The sequence below is a fragment of the Stylophora pistillata genome, chromosome 2, assembly GCF_964205215.1.
Source record: "Stylophora pistillata chromosome 2, jaStyPist1.2, whole genome shotgun sequence".
In the NCBI taxonomy this organism is placed as follows: Eukaryota; Metazoa; Cnidaria; class Anthozoa; order Scleractinia; family Pocilloporidae; genus Stylophora; species Stylophora pistillata.
This window is the reverse complement of record NC_142520.1, coordinates 32,681,603-32,699,632: the sequence shown is the minus strand read 5'-3', so window position 1 is coordinate 32,699,632 and position 18,030 is coordinate 32,681,603. Positions and strand designations below refer to the sequence as shown.

Sequence of the window (18,030 nt, the reverse complement as noted above, 5' to 3'; positions counted from 1 at the left end):
AGAGTTTCAGAGAAATTTAAAATTTTGACCAAAATGGCCATGTTACCCCTTGGCCTACAAATCCAAGATGGCGGACACTAAATGGGGTGACCTCGGGGAAAGTGCTATAACTACCGATTCTCTCACGCTGTTGACTTGAAATTTTTCTGAGACATAGACATGGCATAAAACTACTTTGATATGAAGTTTCAAGTAATTAGATTTGGAATCAACCGAGATATGCCGGCTGAAAGATTGACAAGTGAAACGTGTAAGATGGGCTAAGGGGTGAAAGTCAGAATAACTGTAGTTAGGGTTAGGAAACCACTTTTAAGGTGCTAGAAACTCGTTTTGGACATAAATGAACCTATAAGGAGAGTTTCAGAGAAATTTAAAATTTTGACCAAAATGCCCACCTTACCCCTTGGCCTAAAAATCCAAGATGGCGGACACTAAATGGGGTGACCTTGGGGAAAGTGCTATAACTACCGATTCTCTGACGCTGTTGACTAGAAATCTCTCTGAGATATAGACATGACATGGAACTACTTTGGTATGAAGTTTCAAGTAATTAGATTTGGAATCAAACGAGATATGGCGGTTGAAAGATTGACAAGTCAAACGTGTAAGACGGGCTAGGGGGTGTAAGTCAGAATAACTGTGCGTAGTGCTAGGAAACCACTTTTAAGATGCTAGATACTCGTTTTGGAGATCAATGAACCTAAAGCGAGAGTTTCAGAGAAATTTAAAATTTTGACCAAAATGACTATGTTACCCCTTGGCCTAAAAATCCAAGATGGCGGACACCAAGTGGGGTGACCTCGTGGGAAGTGCTGTAACTACCGATTCTCTCACGTTGTTGACCTGAAATTTATCTGAGATATACACATGGCATGGAACTAGTTTGGTATGAAGTTTGACGTAATTAGATTTGGAATCAACTGAGATATGGCGGTTGCAAGATTGACAAGTCAGACGTGTAAGACGGGCTAAGGGGTGTAAGTCAGAATCACTGTACTTCGGGCTAGAGATCCCACATCAACTACGTGTCTTCGGTAGTGCGTGGTGTAAAAATCACGTGATTCCCTCAATGGGTTGTGCAGCTAGAGGCTAAAGAGTCCGCATTAACCTGAGGGAGTCCGCATTAACATTGAGGAGTCCGCATTAACATGCAGGGAGGCGGTATTAACACTACATTCGATGTTAATACCGACTCCCTTTAACCCTACCCTCTAAAAAAATTCATAAAAAACTCAGGATTAAAGTTCTGAAGTTGGGTTTTGGCATAACTAGAGCACTATTATAGAGCTATGTCCGTCCAAAGTTTGAAATGATTCCATTAAAAACAAATAGGAAATATTTCACCTAGGGTTAGGCTTAGCGAGTCCTCATTAACATCTCGGGGGAATCTCGCTTAAAATATTCCGAGCATGCCCAAATTTGGTATGTGCATAGTATAGGCCATTCCCCATCGAGCGATGTTAGTTCCACTCGATTCCCTCTAGTTTTATAATTCCAGAGCTAAGCCGAAAGATCTGGTATAGGTATCAAACCTACACAAGACTTTAACTCGTAACTCAACCTTGAAATTAGGGCTAGATCGCAAAACTGCTAAAACCTTTATTCCTTGGTTTTTCAGACTGAAACTTTCACAGGATGTTTATTGCGTGGTTTGTATTACGTGGACCAAGTATGACGTCATCTCGTCAAATATTTTTGATTTTATGCGCCTTTTTCGTCAAATTTGCATATTTTGAGAGAAGCTAGGGTTAGGGTTAGAAGGTTTTTCACGTTTTGTTCAGGACCATTTAATTAAATATAGACACCTTATACATCACTAAAAAGGTCGCTTCACGATCTACAACGTGAGGTCTCTAAAAGTACAGAAGTCATTAATGCGCATGTGCTTGAGATCAAAAAAGCTAAAAGAATGGGTTTTTTTTACCCTCTTTTGCAAGGCTCAAGAAACCATCAAAATCGCACGGAATTGACACCAACTGATATTGACATGATAGTCCATAGAGTTAACAATAGTTTGTTGTTATTGACTTAGATATTACTCTATCTTCAAATTTTTTACGAGTTTTCTGCTAACACGGGTGTCATTTGTACGCTATGCGGACCTATCACTTTTATCTTAAAAAATTCATAAAAAAATCAATTTTTTTCCGTTTTTCGTCAAACTAACAGCAATGTAATTACAATATTTTGTACTTTTAAATGAAATTAAAAAAAAAGAAATGATTTTTTCAACCCTTTTAGTCTTCTCTTAGGCGCTCTAAATCTTATGTGGTTTTGAGCAATTCGCTTGATATTTATCTATACAATAGAGCTATTCCTGTACTAACTGTTTGCCAAGTTTGAAGGCTGGGAGAGTGAGGGTTCTCTAGTTACATTAGATTAAATGACTGCCTGTCCATTTCACAATTATGCCATTTTCACCTTTAGTCAGCTATTGGCATGCGACTAGTTTGCTGACCGCATAGGGTTTGGTGCGAGGGGCCAGGTATGCTGATAAGTATATGAAATGGGTCAAGCTGAGGCATAATCTGCTCTGGCATTAGCGTGGAGAGGTTTTAAAAGGGGCCTTCTCTTCGCAGAGAAGGACTTTTTTGGGGCCTGGCCGCGTGGGATTGAGTCGAGTTGAGATGAAATCTACATCATCAGTGTCGCCTTGCCCTGCCTGTTCAGAAAATACCTACTTTGTTGGGGTTGAGAGGCTTTTAAAGGGTTCTTCTATTGGCGGAGAAAGTCTTTTTTGGGGCCTGGCCGCGTGGGATTGAGTCGAGTTGAGATGAAATCTACATCATCAGTGTCGCCTTGCCTTGCCTGTCCAGAAAATACCTACTTTGTTGGGTTTGAGAGGTTTTTAAAGGGCCTTCTCTTGGCAGAGAAAGTCTTTTTCGGGGCCTGGCCGCGTGGGATTGAGTCGAGTTGAGATGAAATCTACATCATCAGTGTCGTCTTGCCCTGCCTGTTCAGAAAATACCTACTTTGTTGGGGTTGAGAGGCTTTTAAAGGGTTCTTCTATTGGCGGAGAAAGTCTTTTTTGGGGCCTGGCCGCGTGGGATTGAGTCGAGTTGAGATGAAATCTACATCATCAGTGTCGCCTTGCTTTGCCTGTCCAGATAATACCTACTTTGTTGGGTTTGAGAGGTTTTTAAAGGGCCTTCTCTTGGCAGAGAGTCTTTTTCGGGGCCTGGCCGCGTGGGATTGAGTCGAGTTGAGATGAAATCTACATCATCAGTGTCGCCTTGCCATGCCTGTTCAGAAAATACCTACTTTGTTGGGGTTGAGAGGCTTTTAAAGGGTTCTTCTATTGGCGGAGAAAGTCTTTTTTGGGGCCTGGCCGCGTGGGATTGAGTCGAGTTGAGATGAAATCTACATCATCAGTGTCGCCTTGCCTTGCCTGTCCAGAAAATACCTACTTTGTTGGGTTTGAGAGGTTTTTAAAGGGCCTTCTCTTGGCAGAGAAAGTCTTTTTCGGGGCCTGGCCGCGTGGGATTGAGTCGAGTTGAGATGAAATCTACATCATCAGTGTCGCCTTGCCCTGCCTGTTCAGAAAATACCTACTTTGTTGGGGTTGAGAGGCTTTTAAAGGGTTCTTCTATTGGCGGAGAAAGTCTTTTTTGGGGCCTGGCCGCGTGGGATTGAGTCGAGTTGAGATGAAATCTACATCATCAGTGTCGCCTTGCCTTGCCTGTCCAGATAATACCTACTTTGTTGGGTTTGAGAGGTTTTTAAAGGGCCTTCTCTTGGCAGAGAAAGTCTTTTTCGGGGCCTGGCCGCGTGGGATTGAGTCGAGTTGAGATGAAATCTACATCATCAGTGTCGCCTTGCCATGCCTGTTCAGAAAATACCTACTTTGTTGGGGTTGAGAGGTTTTTAAAGGGGCCTTCTATTGGCAGAGAAAGTCTTTTTTGGGGCCTGGCCGCGTGGGATTGAGTCGAGTTGAGATGAAATCTACATCATCAGTGTCGCCTTGCCTTGTCTGTTCAGAAAATACCTAGTTTGTTGGGGTTGAGAGGTTTTTAAAGGGCCTTCTCTTGGCAGAGAAAGTCTTTTTTGGGGCCTAGCCGCGTGGGATTGAGTCGAGTTGAGATGAAATCTACATCATCAGTGTCGCCTTGCCTTGCCTGTTCAGAAAATACCTACTTTGTTGGGGTTGAGAGGTTTTTAAAGGGGCCTTCTATTGGCAGAGAAAGTCTTTTTTGGGGCCTGGCCGCGTGGGATTGAGTCGAGTTGAGATGAAATCTACATCATCAGTGTCGCCTTGCCTTGCCTGTTCAGAAAATACCTACTTTGTTGGGGTTGAGGAAAAGAAGTTTTTTTTGAAAAAAACTCTTAAGTCTCTTCATCTTGTCAACCTAAAAGACGTTCAAAACACTATTAAGGGACAGGTTGACTAAAGAAGGCTGAGGGGAAAGTGAGTGAAGGAGCGAGTTAGTGGGGGAACCAAGTCAGTAAGCCCTGTCCCTCAGAAAATATGGTTCCCCTGCTGCGTAATCTCCTATTTATGTTGGCATTTGAGAAAGAAAAGGCGATACGAACTGGGTGGAACTCTCGAGAAAGCTGGGTGTCTCGAGAAAGCTGAGGTGAAAGTGAGTGAGGGAGCTAGCGAGTCAGTCGGATTTTGTTGGAGGACCCTGGCTATCAGAACTTGAGGACCTCCTATTCATGCTAGATGGGGATTGATGCATGTTTTATGCTCTTATGTTGTCGGAGGACCCTTGTTACTAGAGGAACTCGTATTCACGTTTGAATGCTAAGCGCCTCGCGGTTAGCTAAATGCATAGAGCGCTGGACTGTTGTGCGAGAGGTCGAGGGTTCGGTGCCCGGAGGGAAGCTGATTGAGGCAGGTTTTATGCTTAGATGTTGTGGGAGGACCCTTGTTACTGGAACTTGAGGATATACTATTCCTGTTTGATCAGGATTGATGCGAGATTTGATGCTTTTAGAGTTGCAATATTGCGTTGTCTTTGTTTGTTCCCTTGCGCTTTTAACTCCGCCATTGCCGGTCCCAAGCCCGGATGAGAAAGGAGGAGGGTTGGGCCTTGGTCTTGCATGCTAAGCCTGTGAAAAGCACCTGAGCAAGGGAAAAACAAAGTTATTGAAAGCTCTAATAAGTGGGTTACTACAGGCTCTATAAGCGCTCTATAGTAGCTAGAGGTCCTCGACCTCTAGTTACTAGAGGTTGAGGACCTCTTATTCATGTTTGATGTTCTTGCTCTTGCCAGGTGAGTCTTCAAACAAATAATGGCGGAACGCAGTAAAAAGCTGTCCAAAGAACTGGAGGATGTCATACGCCTCCTAGATCAGGCGTCCCTCAATGACGAGGAAGCCCAGGATGTACTGAATTTGGCAGAGGGTGTGCCTTTGCAGCCACCAGAGACTTATACACCAATGGACCATGGGGAGGACTTGGCCAGAGACCTGTTTGATTTCTACTGCTTCTTGGCCGCAACAAATTATTGTCAATTGACCCACGCACACAACGTGGCGACGAGGATAATGGGGCATGCCCAGTTTTTATACGAGTCGGTAGCGGAGAAAAAGTATCCGATACCAGAAGACATTGCAGGCGCAGAAGTAGCGCGGCACTCGAGAAAATTATTAAAAGACATCTGCCGGAGTGTGACAATGTGCAGAAAAGTGCAGAGACATGAAAGAAAACGGCAGCAACAGTTGGTAAGGGCTGCGAACATAGAGGAGGATGTTGAGCATGACAGTGACAAAGACCCCAATTGGTCAACAGAAGAGGAGACGGCCACATCCGATTCTAGCGACGAGGTTAGAGTACGCGTGGGAAAACCAACGTTGCCGGAGGGCGGTAGTAGTGATCTGGCAGAAACCGTGGTGGACGAGGGTGAGCCAGTAACTGGAGCTCCGCCCACTCCAGGACCATCCACGTCGGGAACATCCAAGCCAGCCAGGAGCTGCTTAGTTCCTGGCTGCCGAGGGTACACCGGCACAAACCTCAAGCGCCACCTCCAGAAGGTCCATGTCATGAAGGGGGACATTTCCCAAGAGGACATGGAGAGAATCTTCGTTCTTGCAAAGGCAGGAAAAAAGAAATTTGGGCCCATTAAAGCTGCCAAAGGCAGAAAGGCTGAACAGACCGGAAAAAAACCAAAGACCGCAAGGAGGAGACGGCGGTGGTGTCCAGTAGAGGACTGCCAATTCCTGGGGGCCTATTTGCCCCAACATTTGGTACAAGTCCACAATCTGGATAATAAGGGTTTGTGTATCTCTTTGCTCGTGTTTTGTAGACTAGAATACTTAAACAGGCGCCAGATAACCATTGTTTCTCATGATATGACTCTTTTCACTTCAAAGGTCAAAGATATAAGAATCTGCTGGCTATGGCGAGGCATTATCAAGGCTCCGATGAGGAGATCGAGAGTTGGGTTGGGCCATCGTACCCCTCTAGCGAGCAGCCCTCTCCTCCTAGAAGGCCTCTGCCGTCACCACATCTTACTGGCCGAAAATCAGGTAAACGGCCAGTGCAGGTGACAATTGAGTCCCCGTCAGGCTCCAGTCCGCCGCCCAAGAGGGCAAGAGAGACAAGTCCAACAACAGTTGAGAGTGGACCAAGAGTGCCTTCCGAAGTTGTGCCTCCTATGCCCCCTCGCGCAGCAAGACCATCTGTGGCGCCTGCGACAGCTGCAGAGGACGACTCGGAAGAGTCGAAAGAGTGGGAACAGTCGGAAGAGTCTGACTCTGAGTCTGAGGGGTTCTACCACAACCAGGAGGCCTTCTTTGTGGAGGAGAACCCACAATCTGCTAGGCATAGATGGCTAGTGGGCTTCTTCAAATACCTTGGTACACCAGCGGCAGGGTACCACCAGCATCGGAACCGGTATCTATGAACATCTCTAATCATACCAATACTGTATTGTCATTGCTTTTAATACGCGTTTTTTGTGAGCGAAAGAAATAAACATTAATTTTCTTGATTTCACTTTTGTTTTAGCCTGCAGCATGCGTGCCAGCTTAAGAAACTATTGGAGGATCTGGAGCCATCTGGGAGCGACGTTGAGGTGCTCTGTCAGGAGGATGGCTGCAAAGTGTGGCTCGATTGGGTGGTGCCCAATCTAGGAAAGAAAGCAGCCGGAACCCTGAAGAGCTACCTCAACTCGCTCCAGATGTTCCTACACTACCTTGTGAACAGGAGGGACAGAGCTGGCCTGCCCACACTCTCCAAACTAAGCCTGGATATCTTACAAGAGATGCTCGGCAGCCTCAAGGGCTGGCGACGCACTATCACCAAGGAGACCTCCAGTGAACGGTTCTCCAGGATATTGGAGGAAACGGAGAGGTACGCTAATTTAAATGCTATCTGCTCCTACGTTATTAGCATTTGGCTGTTACGTGCTACCTTGGATGAATAATGTGCCTGTTATTATTAATACTATCATTACAGGCTGTTAACAACACGTGAGGTTGGTCAAATCATGGCATCAAGACCGGCAGTAGAGGGAAAGAAGGCACTGGAGGAGGCGGAGAGGTCCAGAAACACACAAGACCTTACCCTCGCTCAGTATGCGGCTGCCAGGGACTACTTAATAGTATCACTGACCCGTTCTGTTGGAACGCGTCCAGGTGCGTTGGAGACGGCGACCATTGGGCAGTGGAGGGCTGCCCGATGGGACGCCAACGAGAAAGCAAAAGTGATGTTAGTCACTAGTCACAAGAGAGAAGTGGACGGCCCTGCGCCGATTCCATGCAATCAGTGGATAACCCACGATTTGCAAGTGTTCCTAACCAAGCTAAGGCCACTGGTGTGCGGAGACTCCAGCGACTCCGGGAAGCTCTTCCTGAAGTCCGATGGCGCGCCTTACCAGAAGGGCACAATCGGCCGCAGGATAACAGCCTTCGTGCTGAAGTCTGGTGTGCGTACTGACCGCCCTATAAGCGCCACGGACTTCAGGAAGTGGCTCGTGACGGTAATGCGGACGAAGAAGCGGGCCGGGGTTCCCATCAACGAGGATCTGCTGAGGAGGCTGATGTGCCACAGCGACGATACGGCACAAACCTGGTAATGAACATAGGAATACATCCACTTATAAGCAGCTTTTTTGATCATGTCTTTCTCCCAGACATACGACACTTGTACTAGAGAATAATTACATTTATACTTTGTGTATCGCCTGTCCAACTCTAGGTACCTCAGGGAGGACCTCACTGAATTAGCGGCAGAGGCCTCTCAGCAGATAAGGGAGCAAACGCAAACCACACCCGAGAGGACCAAGGCCGCACCTAAGGGAGACCAGCCCGACAGCCCCCACTCTGAGACTTCCAAGCAACAATCTCTGACCTCAGAGGAGCTTGCAGCCGTGTCTGTCGTCTTTGCAGACGACATAAAGGCAAGAACATCGCCTTCTAAGAAACGAGTGGCGGATCAAATGAGGAGTGATCATATATTGGCAAAGGTAGTCAATTCAGAGGGAAAGGTGAAGCGGGTGGTGGACCGGGTGCGGTACTTGGTCAAATCACAGCAGCCTGCCGACCCCAGCAGTGACACAGAGGAGGATGCAAGCAAAAAGACAGTCTCGTTCGCAGAAAGCGTCAGTAAGGAGCAGTCGCAGTCTTCTGCCGCCTCAGACTATTCCTCTGCCTCTGGAAGGCTAGCATGGACCAAGGAGGAGACAGAAATGATCAAAAACGCCTTCGCCCACCTTGACAAGGTTCCTAGGAACCCTGAGATAAGGCGTGTAATGTCGTCGGACATCCGCCTTGAGCAAATACTGCGGAGGGAATCTTTTGCGCGGCTCAGGGACAAAGTCAAGAACATTTTCAAGAACCGGAAATAAGGAGCGGGCAAGTGCCTTCCAGCGGCAAAGACATTAAAAAACCAAAAAAAAATTTAAAAAATCAGAAAAGGAATTAAAAAAAAAAATTAAAAACAGAGAAAACCAAAAAAAAAGAGTTGGTGTTCACTATGGTTTCCTGTTGTCTGATTCTGAGTGATTCGTTAGGGATTTAACGCGAGCTGGGGTAGCCAACCCCCGGGGAGTGCCCCATGAATCACTCAGTCTCGGACAACAGGTACGCGTTGGGTTTTTGAAAGTTTCAACGTTGAGTTGTGTTTTTTTTTTACGTTGCGTCGTTTGTTCCGTTGTGTTTTTAACTCCGCCATTGCCGGTCCCAAGCCCGGATGAGAAAGGAGGAGGGTTGGGTCTTGGTCTTGTATACCAAGCCTGTAGAAAACACTTGAGCCAGGGAAAAACATATTTATTTAAAGCTCTAATAAGCGAGTTACTAGAAGCTCTATAGGCGCTCTATAGTAACTAGAGGTCCTCGACCTCTAGTTACTAGAGGTCGAGGACCTCTTACTCATGTTTGATGTTCTTGCTCTTGCCAGGTGAGTCTTCAAACAAATAATGGCGGAAACCAGTAGAAAGCTGTCCGAAGAACTAAAGGATGTCATACGCCTTTTAGAGCAGGCGTCCCTCAACGATGAGGAAGCCCAGGATGTACTGAATTTAACAGAGGGTGTGCCTTTGCAGCCACCAGAGACCTCTACACCATTGAACCATGAGGAGGCCTTGGACAGAGACCTGTTTGATTTCTACTGTTTCTTGGCCGCAACCAGTTATTGTCAATTGACCCACGTACACAACGTCGCGACGAGGATAGTGGGGCATGCCCAGTATTTATATGAGTCGATAGCGGAGAAACAGTATCCGATCCCCAAAAACATTGCAGGCTCACAAGTAGAGCGACACTCGAGAAAATTATTAAAAGACATCTGCCGGAGTGTGACAATGTGCAGAAAAGTGCAAAGATATGAGAATAAACGGCAGCAGCAGTTAGTAAGGGCTGCGAACATAGAGGGGGATGTTGAGCATGACAGTGACAAAGACCCCGATTGGTCAACAGAAGGGGAGACGGCCACACCCGATTCTAGCGACGATGAGGCTAGAGTACAATCGTTGCCGGAATATGTTGAGAGCGGTAATAGTCACGTGGAAGAAAGCGTGGAGGACGAGGGTGAGCCAGTAACTGGAGCTCCGCCCACCCCAGGACCGTCCACGTCGGGAACATCCAAACCAGCCAGGAGCTGCTTAGTTCCTGGCTGCCGAGGGTACTCCGGCACAAACCTCAAGCGCCACCTACAAAAGGTCCATGTCCAGAAGGGGGACATTTCGCAACAGGACATGGAGCGATTTTTCGCTCTTGAAAGGGCAGGAAAAAAGAAATTTGGGCCCATTAAGGCTGCCAAAGGCAGGAAGGCTAAGGAGCCCGGAAAAAAGCCGAAGACCCCAAAGAGGAGACGGCGGTGGTGTCCGGTGGAGGGCTGCCAATTCTTGGGGGCTTATTTGCCCCAACATTTGGTACAGGTCCACAATCTGGATAATAAGGGTTTGTGTAACTCTTTGCTCGTGTGTTGTAGACTAGAATACTTAAAGAAGCGCCAGAAAACCATTGTTTCTCATGGTATGACTCTTTTCACTTTAAAGGTCAAAGATATAAGAATCTGCTGGCTATGGCGAGGCATTATCAAGGCTCCGATGAGGAGATCGAGAGTTGGGTTGGGCCGTCGTACCCCTCTAGCGAGCAGCCCTCTCCTCGTAGAAGGCCTCTCCCGTCACCACATCTTCCTAGCCGAAAATCAGGTAAACGGCCAGTGCAGGTGACAATTCAGTCCTCGTCAGGCTCCAGTCCGCCGCCCAAGAGGGCAAGAGAGACAAGTCCAACAACAGTTAAGAGTGGGCCCCGAGTGCCTTCCGAAGTTGTGCCTGCTACGCCCCCTCGCGCAGCAAGACCATCTGTGGCGCCTGCGACAGCTGCAGAGGACGACTCGGAAGAGTCGAAAGAGTGGGAACAGTCGGAAGAGTCGCACTCTGAGTCTGAGGGGTTCTACCACAACCAGGAGGCCTTCTTTGTGGAGGAGAACCCACAATCTGCTAGGCATAGATGGCTAGTGGGCTTCTTCAAATACCTTGGTACACCAGCGGCAGGGTACCACCAGCATCAGAACCGGTATCTATGAACATCTCTAATCATGCCAATACTGTATTCTCTTTGCTTTGGATACGTGGTTTTTGTGATCGAAAGAAGTAAAGACTCATTCTTTCATTTCACTTTTGTTTTAGCTTGCAGCATGCGTGCCAGGTTAAGAGACTATTGGAGGATCTGGAGCCATCTGGGAGCGACGTTGAGGTGCTCTGTCAGGAGGATGGCTGCAAAGTGTGGCTCGATTGGGTGGTGCCCAATCTAGGAAAGAAAGCAGCCGGAACCCTGAAGAGCTACCTCAACTCGCTCCAGATGTTCCTACACTACCTTGTGAACAGGAGGGACAGAGCTGGCCTGCCCACACTCTCCAAACTAAACCTGGATATCTTACAAGAGATGCTCGGCAGCCTCAAGGGCTGGCGACGCACTATCACCAAGGAGACCTCCAGTGAACGGTTCTCCAGGATATTGGAGGAAACGGAGAGGTACGCTAATTTAAATGCTATCTGCTCCTACGTTATTAGCATTTGGCTGTTACGTGCTACCTTGGATGAATAATGTGTCTGTTATTATTAATACTATCATTACAGGCTGCTAACAACACGTGAGGTTGGTCAAATCATGGCATCAAGACCGGCCATAGAGGAAAGGAAGGCACTGGAGGAGGCGGAGAGGTCCAGAAACACACAAGACCTTACCCTCGCCCAGTATGCGGCTGCCAGGGACTATATCATTGTATCACTGACCCGTTCTGTTGGAACGCGTCCAGGCGCGTTGGAGGCGGCGACCATTGGGCAGTGGAACGCTGCCCGATGGGACGCCAACGAGAAAGCAAAAGTGATGTTAGTCACTAGTCACAAGAGAGAAGTGGACGGCCCTGCGCCGATTCCATGCGATCAGTGGATAGCCCACGATTTGCAAGTGTTCCTAACGAAGCTAAGGCCACTGGTGTGCGGAGACTCCAGCGACTCTGGGAAGCTCTTCCTGAAGTCCGATGGCGCGCCTTACCAAAAGGGCACAATCGGCCGCAGGATAACAGCCTTTGTGCTGAAGTCTGGTGTGCGTACTGACCGCCCTATAAGCGCCACGGACTTCAGGAAGTGGCTCGTGACGGTAATGCGGACGCAGAAGCGGGCCGGGGTTCCCATCAACGAGGGTCTGCTGAGGAGGCTGATGTGCCACAGCGACGATACGGCACAAACCTGGTAACTAACATAGGAATACATCCACTTATAAGCAGCTTTTTTGATCATGTCTTTTTCCCAGACATACGACACTTGTACTAGAGAATAATTACATTTACACTTTGTGTATCGCCTGTCCAACTCTAGGTACCTCAGGGAGGACCTCACTGAATTAGCGGCAGAGGCCTCTCAGCAGATCAGGGAGCAGACGCAAACCACACCCGAGAGGGCCAAGGCCGCACCTAAGGGACACCATCCCGCCAGCCTCCACTCTAAGACTTCCAAGCAACAATCTCTGACCTCAGAGGAGCTTGCAGCCGTGTCTGTCGTCTTTGCAGACGACATAAAGGCAAGATCATCGCCCTCTAAGAAACGAGTGGCGGCTCAAATGAGGGGTGATGATGTGTTGGCTAAGGTAGTCAGTTCAGAGGCAAAGGTGAAGCGGGTGGTGGACAGGGTGCGGTACTTGGTCAAATCACAGCAGCCTGCCGACCCCAGCAGTGACACAGAGGAGGATGCAAGCGAAAGGACAGCTGCGTTCGTAGAAAGCATCAGTAAGGAGCAGTCGCAGTCTTCTGCCGCCTCAGTCTATTCCTCTGCCTCTGGAAGGCAAGCATGGACCAAGGAGGAGACAGAAATGATCAAAAACGCCTTTGCCCACTTTGACAAGGCTCCTAGGAACACTGAGATAAGGAGTGTAATGTCGTCTGACATCCGCCTTGAGCAAATACTGCGGAGGGAATCTTTTGCGCGGCTGAGGGACAAAGTCAAGAACATTTTCAAGAACCGGAAATAAGGAGTGGGCAAGTGCCTTCCAGAGGCAAAGACATTAAAAAACCAGAAAAAATAAAAAATCAAAAAAGGAATTAAAAAAAAAAGTTAAAAACAGAGAAAACCAAAAAAAAAGAGTTTGTGTTCACTATGGTTTCCTGTTGTCTGATTCTGAGTGATTCGTTAGGGATTTAACGCGAGCTGGGGTAGCCAACCCCCGGGGAGTGCCCCATGAATCACTCAGTCTCGGACAACAGGTACGCGTTGGGTTTTTGAAAGTTTCAACGTTGAGTTGTGTTTTTTTTTTACGTTGCGTCGTTTGTTCCGTTGTGTTTTTAACTCCGCCATTGCCGGTCCCAAGCCCGGATGAGAAAGGAGGAGGGTTGGGCTTTGGTCTTGCATCCGAAGCCTGTGAAAAACACTTGAGCAACGGCGAAAAATTGCTATTGAAAGCTCTAATAGTCTAATGTGCTTTGTCACTGGAAGGGTCAAAGAGGCTTGTATTATGCTTTAATGTTGTCCGAAGACCCTTGTCATTAGAGGAACTCGTATTCATGTTGCAATGATAACCGCTTCGCGGTTAGCTAAATGAATAGAGCGCTGGACTGTTGTGAGGGATGTCGAGGGTTTGGTGCCCGGAGGGATGCTGATTGAGGAAGGTTGTATGCTTTGATGTTTTCGGAGGACCCTTATAACTTTAGACGACAAGCAGGCACAAAGAGAAAGGACCAAAGGAAAGCCACCCTGTTAGCCCGCCCTCTGTGATGATAAACAGTTATCCTCTGATGAAGAGTGATGCGCTGGGTTAGGTCTGAGAGGAAGGTGAAGCAGGTTGTGGACCGCGTGCGGTACCTTTTTCGTGCCCAGCAGCCTAACGCCTTTGCACACTTTGATCGTGTTCCACGAAATACAGAAATAACGTCCGTTTTTGCATCAGATATACGGCTAGATATGATTTGGAGGAGAAACCCTTTCGACAGTATACGAAATAAAGTGCGGAATCTATTTTCTGAAACTTGAGGAAACTTGTTACTGAAACTTGAGCCCGGATGAGAAAGGAGGAAGGTTGGGGTTTGGTCTTGCATCCAAAGCCTGTGAAAAACACTTGAGCAACGGAAAAAAATTGCTATTGAAAGCTCTAATAGTACTTTGTCGCTGGAAGGGTCAAAGAAGCTTGTATTATGCTTTGAAGTTGTCCGAAGTTCAAGTAGTGTGGTAAAATTAGAGGTCAGTTGGAGTATTTTTTTTACTTACATGGTTTATATGTCCATGCTACTCCATAGGCAGAAAGTTAGTAGAAGTGTATTGAAAGTAGAAGTCAGTTCGAGTGTTTTTTTCACTTACATGGCTCATGCTACTCCTTAGCAAAAAATCTATAGTAGTGTGTTGTAAGTAGAAGTCAGTTAAAGTGTTCTTTTTTCCACTTACATGGTTTATATGGCCATATTACTCCTTAGCCTTTGAGGAAAATACTGAACGAAAGCAATATAAACCATGTAAGTGAAAAAAACACTCCAACTGACTTCTCCTTTCAACACACTACTACGAAAACTTCAAGTAGTGAGTTGAAATTAGAAGTCAGTTGGAGTGTTTTTTTCACTTACATGGTTTATATGGCAATAGGCAGAAAATCAGTCGGGGTGTGTTGAAATTAGAAGTCGGTTCCAGTGTGAAAATTTCACACAATTCGGTCCATCCGTTTCTGAGTTAACGCACTTAAAAGAACTCAGAATCAGTATTCACATAGGGGTCTAGTTAAGTCGCAATAGCACTTAATATAGTCAATAAAATATTTCCATATTTACACAGGAGAGTTATAAATAAACAATAAACATCGTGTTAAAATATCAGGCAATTCTATCAAGCCGTTTTGGAGATATTTTGACTCAAAACCCTAAGGAGTCCGCATTAACATCGAGGGAGTCCCAATTAACATCGAAGGAGTCCGCATTAACATAGGGAGTCCACATTAACATCGAAGGAGTCCGCATTAACATCGAAGGAGTCCTTATTAACATCGAAGGAGTCCTCATTAACATGAGGGAGTCCACATTAACATGTAGGAGTCCTAATTAACATTGAGGGAGTCCTAATTAACATCGAAGGAGTCCTAATTAACCATGAATGTAACCCCAAATTAGGTTCATTGGATGTTAATGTGGACTCCCTCTAACCCGAGTCTACAGAAAAATTTGTAAAAAATTTGCGTTTTAATATTATTTAATAAAAGTTGGCACACATAATCTAGAGACATAGGTCTAGAAGCCTGTGTAATATCAGTACTTTTTATTAAATATCTATTAAGATATTGGAGTTCAAAGTTGAGGTGGGAGTCGGCATTAACTTTGGCATGGAATGAAGGAAAAATAAAATAAAATTTTATAAAAATCATACGGGAAAGGTTTCCCATCATTCCCCAGGGGGCGATATAGTTTCCACGCTATTCCACAGGCATTTTCAATTTATGTATCCTAACGATTTTCCACAAGTACTTCTACATTGACGGTTAATGTGGACTCCCTCTAACCCTACCCTCTAAAAAAGTCAAAAAAAAATTGCGTTTAATATTATTTAATGAAACTTAATACACATAAACTAGACACATAGATCCATACACTTGTGCAATCTCAATACTTTTCATTAAATATCTATTAAGATATTGGAGTTCAAAGTTGAGGAGGGAGTCGGCATTAACATTTGCGTGGAATGAAAGAAAAATTAAATAAATTTTTATAAAAATCGCCTCGGGAAAGATTTTTCATCATTCCCCCGAGGGCGATATAGATTCCACGTTATTCCACAGGCATTTTAGTTAATTTTTTCTTCGATTAATTTTCCTTACTTATAGTCCTTTGAAAATTTATAAAAAAATTTTAACTCATTATCTTGACCGGATTTTACAAGCATTAAATAGACCATAGCCTGACGATTGAAACCATGTGAAATTGTGTAGAAAATCTTGCAATGGATTCTTTCCCTATGTTGACAGAAGTGAATCTTAATTGACAGATGTCAATCAACATCACTGTCATAATTTAAGAATATGACAAGAAAGACAATAGATTATTCTATCGTGCCTGTAAGTATCAACATCGAAGGACTCCGGGTTAACATAGGGAGGCCGGGTCAACATCGAAGGAGTCCGGGTCATCGTCAAGGGAGTCCAGGTCAACAACGTGGAAACTACTATAAGTGCTAGTCATAGTCATAGTCATAGTCATAGTCATAGTCAGAGTCTTAGTCATAGTCATAGTCGTAGTCGTAGTCGTAGTCGTAGTCATAGTCCTTGCCATAGTCATAGTCATAGCCATAGTCATAGTCCTAGCCAGAGTCATAGTCATAGGCATAGTCATAGTCCTAGTCTTAGTCATAGTCCTAGTCCTAGTCAGAGTCATAATGAGTCATAGTCATAGCCATAGTCAGAGTCCTAGTAATAGTCATAGTCATAGTCATAGCCATAGTCATAATAGTCATAGTCATAGTCCTAGCCATAGCCATAGTCATAGTCCTAGTCTTAGTCATAGTCCTAGTCCTAGTCACAGTCCTAGTCCTAGTCATAGTCAGAGTCAGTCATAGTCATAGTCATAGTCAGAGTCCTAGTAATAGTCATAGTCATAGTCATAGCCATAGTCATAGCCATAGTCATAGTCAGTCATACTCATAGTCATAGTTATAGTCCTAGTTATAGAGATTCGTTAGTTATAGTAGCTTCCACGATGTTGAACCGGACTCCCTCGATGTTGACATGGCCTCCTTACGTTGACGTGGACTCCCTATGTTGACCTGGACTCCTTCAATGTTGATCCGGACTCCCTATGATGACCCGGACTTCCTATGTTGACCCGAACTCCTTCGATGTTCACACAGACTCCTTCGATGTTCACACGGACTCCAAGGGGTAGCATGGCCATGTTGCTTCAGCTTGATAATTACACATATAATAGAACTATTCCTGCACTGTCTGCCAAGTTTGAAGGCTGGGACAATGGGGCTTCTTTAGTTACAGTATATTGAATGACTGCCTGTCCATTTCACAATTGTGCCATTTTCGCCTTACTCATAGTGCTTTCAAAATTTATAAGATATTTAAACATCATTAAAACGACAGTTTTTCACCAATAAATCGAACTGAGAATGAAGTTTAGTTTCATATGAAATTCTATAAAAAATTTTATAATTAAAATTTCGCTTTCATTGACAGAAGTCAACCTTAATTAACAGATGTCAATCAACATCACTTTCCTAATTTGAGAATAGCACAAGAAAGGAAAAAGATTATTCTATCATGCCTGTAAGTATCAAGTGTTTTTAATGAAAATCCACATGTCCACCTTTTGTCAAAGTTGAAGTAAAATGGCCATGCTACCCCTTGCCCAAAAAGATCCAAGATGCCGGACACTAAATGGGGTCACCTCCTGGGAAGTGCTATAACTACCGATTCTCTCACGCTGTTAACTTGAAATTTCTTGGAGATATAGACATAGCATGGAACTAGTTTGGTGGGAAGTTTGAAGGAATTAGATTGGGAATCAATCGAGATATGGCGGTGGAAAGATTGACAAGTGAAATGTGTAAGACGGACTAAGGGATGTAAGTCAGAATCACTGTACTTAGGGCTAGAAATCCACTTTTACGGTGATAGAGACTCATTTTGGAGATCAATGAACCAATAGCGGCAGTTTCAGAGAAGTTTAAAATTTTGACGTAAATGGCCATGTTACCCCTTGGCCAAAAAGATCCAAGATGGCGGACACTAAATGGCGTCACCTCCTGGGAAGTGCTATAACTACCGATTCTCTCATGCTGTTGACTTGAAATTTCTTGGAGATATAGACATAGCATGGAACTAGTTTCGTGGGAAGTTTGAAGGAATTAGATTCGGAATCAATCGAGATATGGTGGTGGAAAGATTGACAAGTGCAACGTCTAAGACGGACTGAGGGATGTAAGTCAGAATCACTGTACTTAGGGCTAGAAAACCACTTTTACGGTGCTAGAGACTCGTTTTGGAGATCAATGAACCAATAGCGGCAGTTTCAGAGAAATTTAAAATTTTGATCAAATTGGCCATGTTACCCCTTGGCCAAAAAATCCAAGATGGCGGACACTAAATGGGGTCACCTCCTGGAAAGTGCTA

The 18,030-nt window shown here is 45.4% G+C and overlaps 2 protein-coding genes across 2 annotated transcripts; both read left to right on the top strand.

Annotated features, from left to right (window-relative positions):
* Positions 1–7,416: 7,416 nt before the first annotated feature.
* Positions 7,417–9,101, top strand: LOC148738406 (uncharacterized). Its single transcript, XM_088750925.1, has 2 exons — positions 7,417–8,017; positions 8,144–9,101. The coding sequence occupies exons 1-2, from the start codon at positions 7,434–7,436 to the stop codon at positions 8,790–8,792; spliced, it is 1,233 nt and encodes a 410-aa protein (XP_088607051.1). The 5' UTR covers positions 7,417–7,433; the 3' UTR covers positions 8,793–9,101.
* Positions 9,102–11,532: 2,431 nt separating this feature from the next.
* Positions 11,533–13,595, top strand: LOC148738405 (uncharacterized). Its single transcript, XM_088750381.1, has 2 exons — positions 11,533–12,143; positions 12,270–13,595. Exons 1-2 carry the CDS (start codon positions 11,560–11,562, stop codon positions 12,916–12,918), a joined length of 1,233 nt encoding a protein of 410 aa, XP_088606507.1. The 5' UTR covers positions 11,533–11,559; the 3' UTR covers positions 12,919–13,595.
* The last annotated feature ends 4,435 nt before the right edge of the window (positions 13,596–18,030 follow it).

Bases quoted from the DNA above. Each gene is read 5' to 3' on its own strand.
- LOC148738406 (XM_088750925.1), top strand. From the start codon at position 7,434: ATGGCATCAAGACCGGCAGTAGAGGGAAAGAAGGCACTGGAGGAGGCG. The intron at 8,018-8,143 runs GTAATGAACATA...GTCCAACTCTAG, and splicing joins GACGATACGGCACAAACCTG to GTACCTCAGGGAGGACCTCA.
- LOC148738405 (XM_088750381.1), top strand. From the start codon at position 11,560: ATGGCATCAAGACCGGCCATAGAGGAAAGGAAGGCACTGGAGGAGGCG. The intron at 12,144-12,269 runs GTAACTAACATA...GTCCAACTCTAG, and splicing joins GACGATACGGCACAAACCTG to GTACCTCAGGGAGGACCTCA.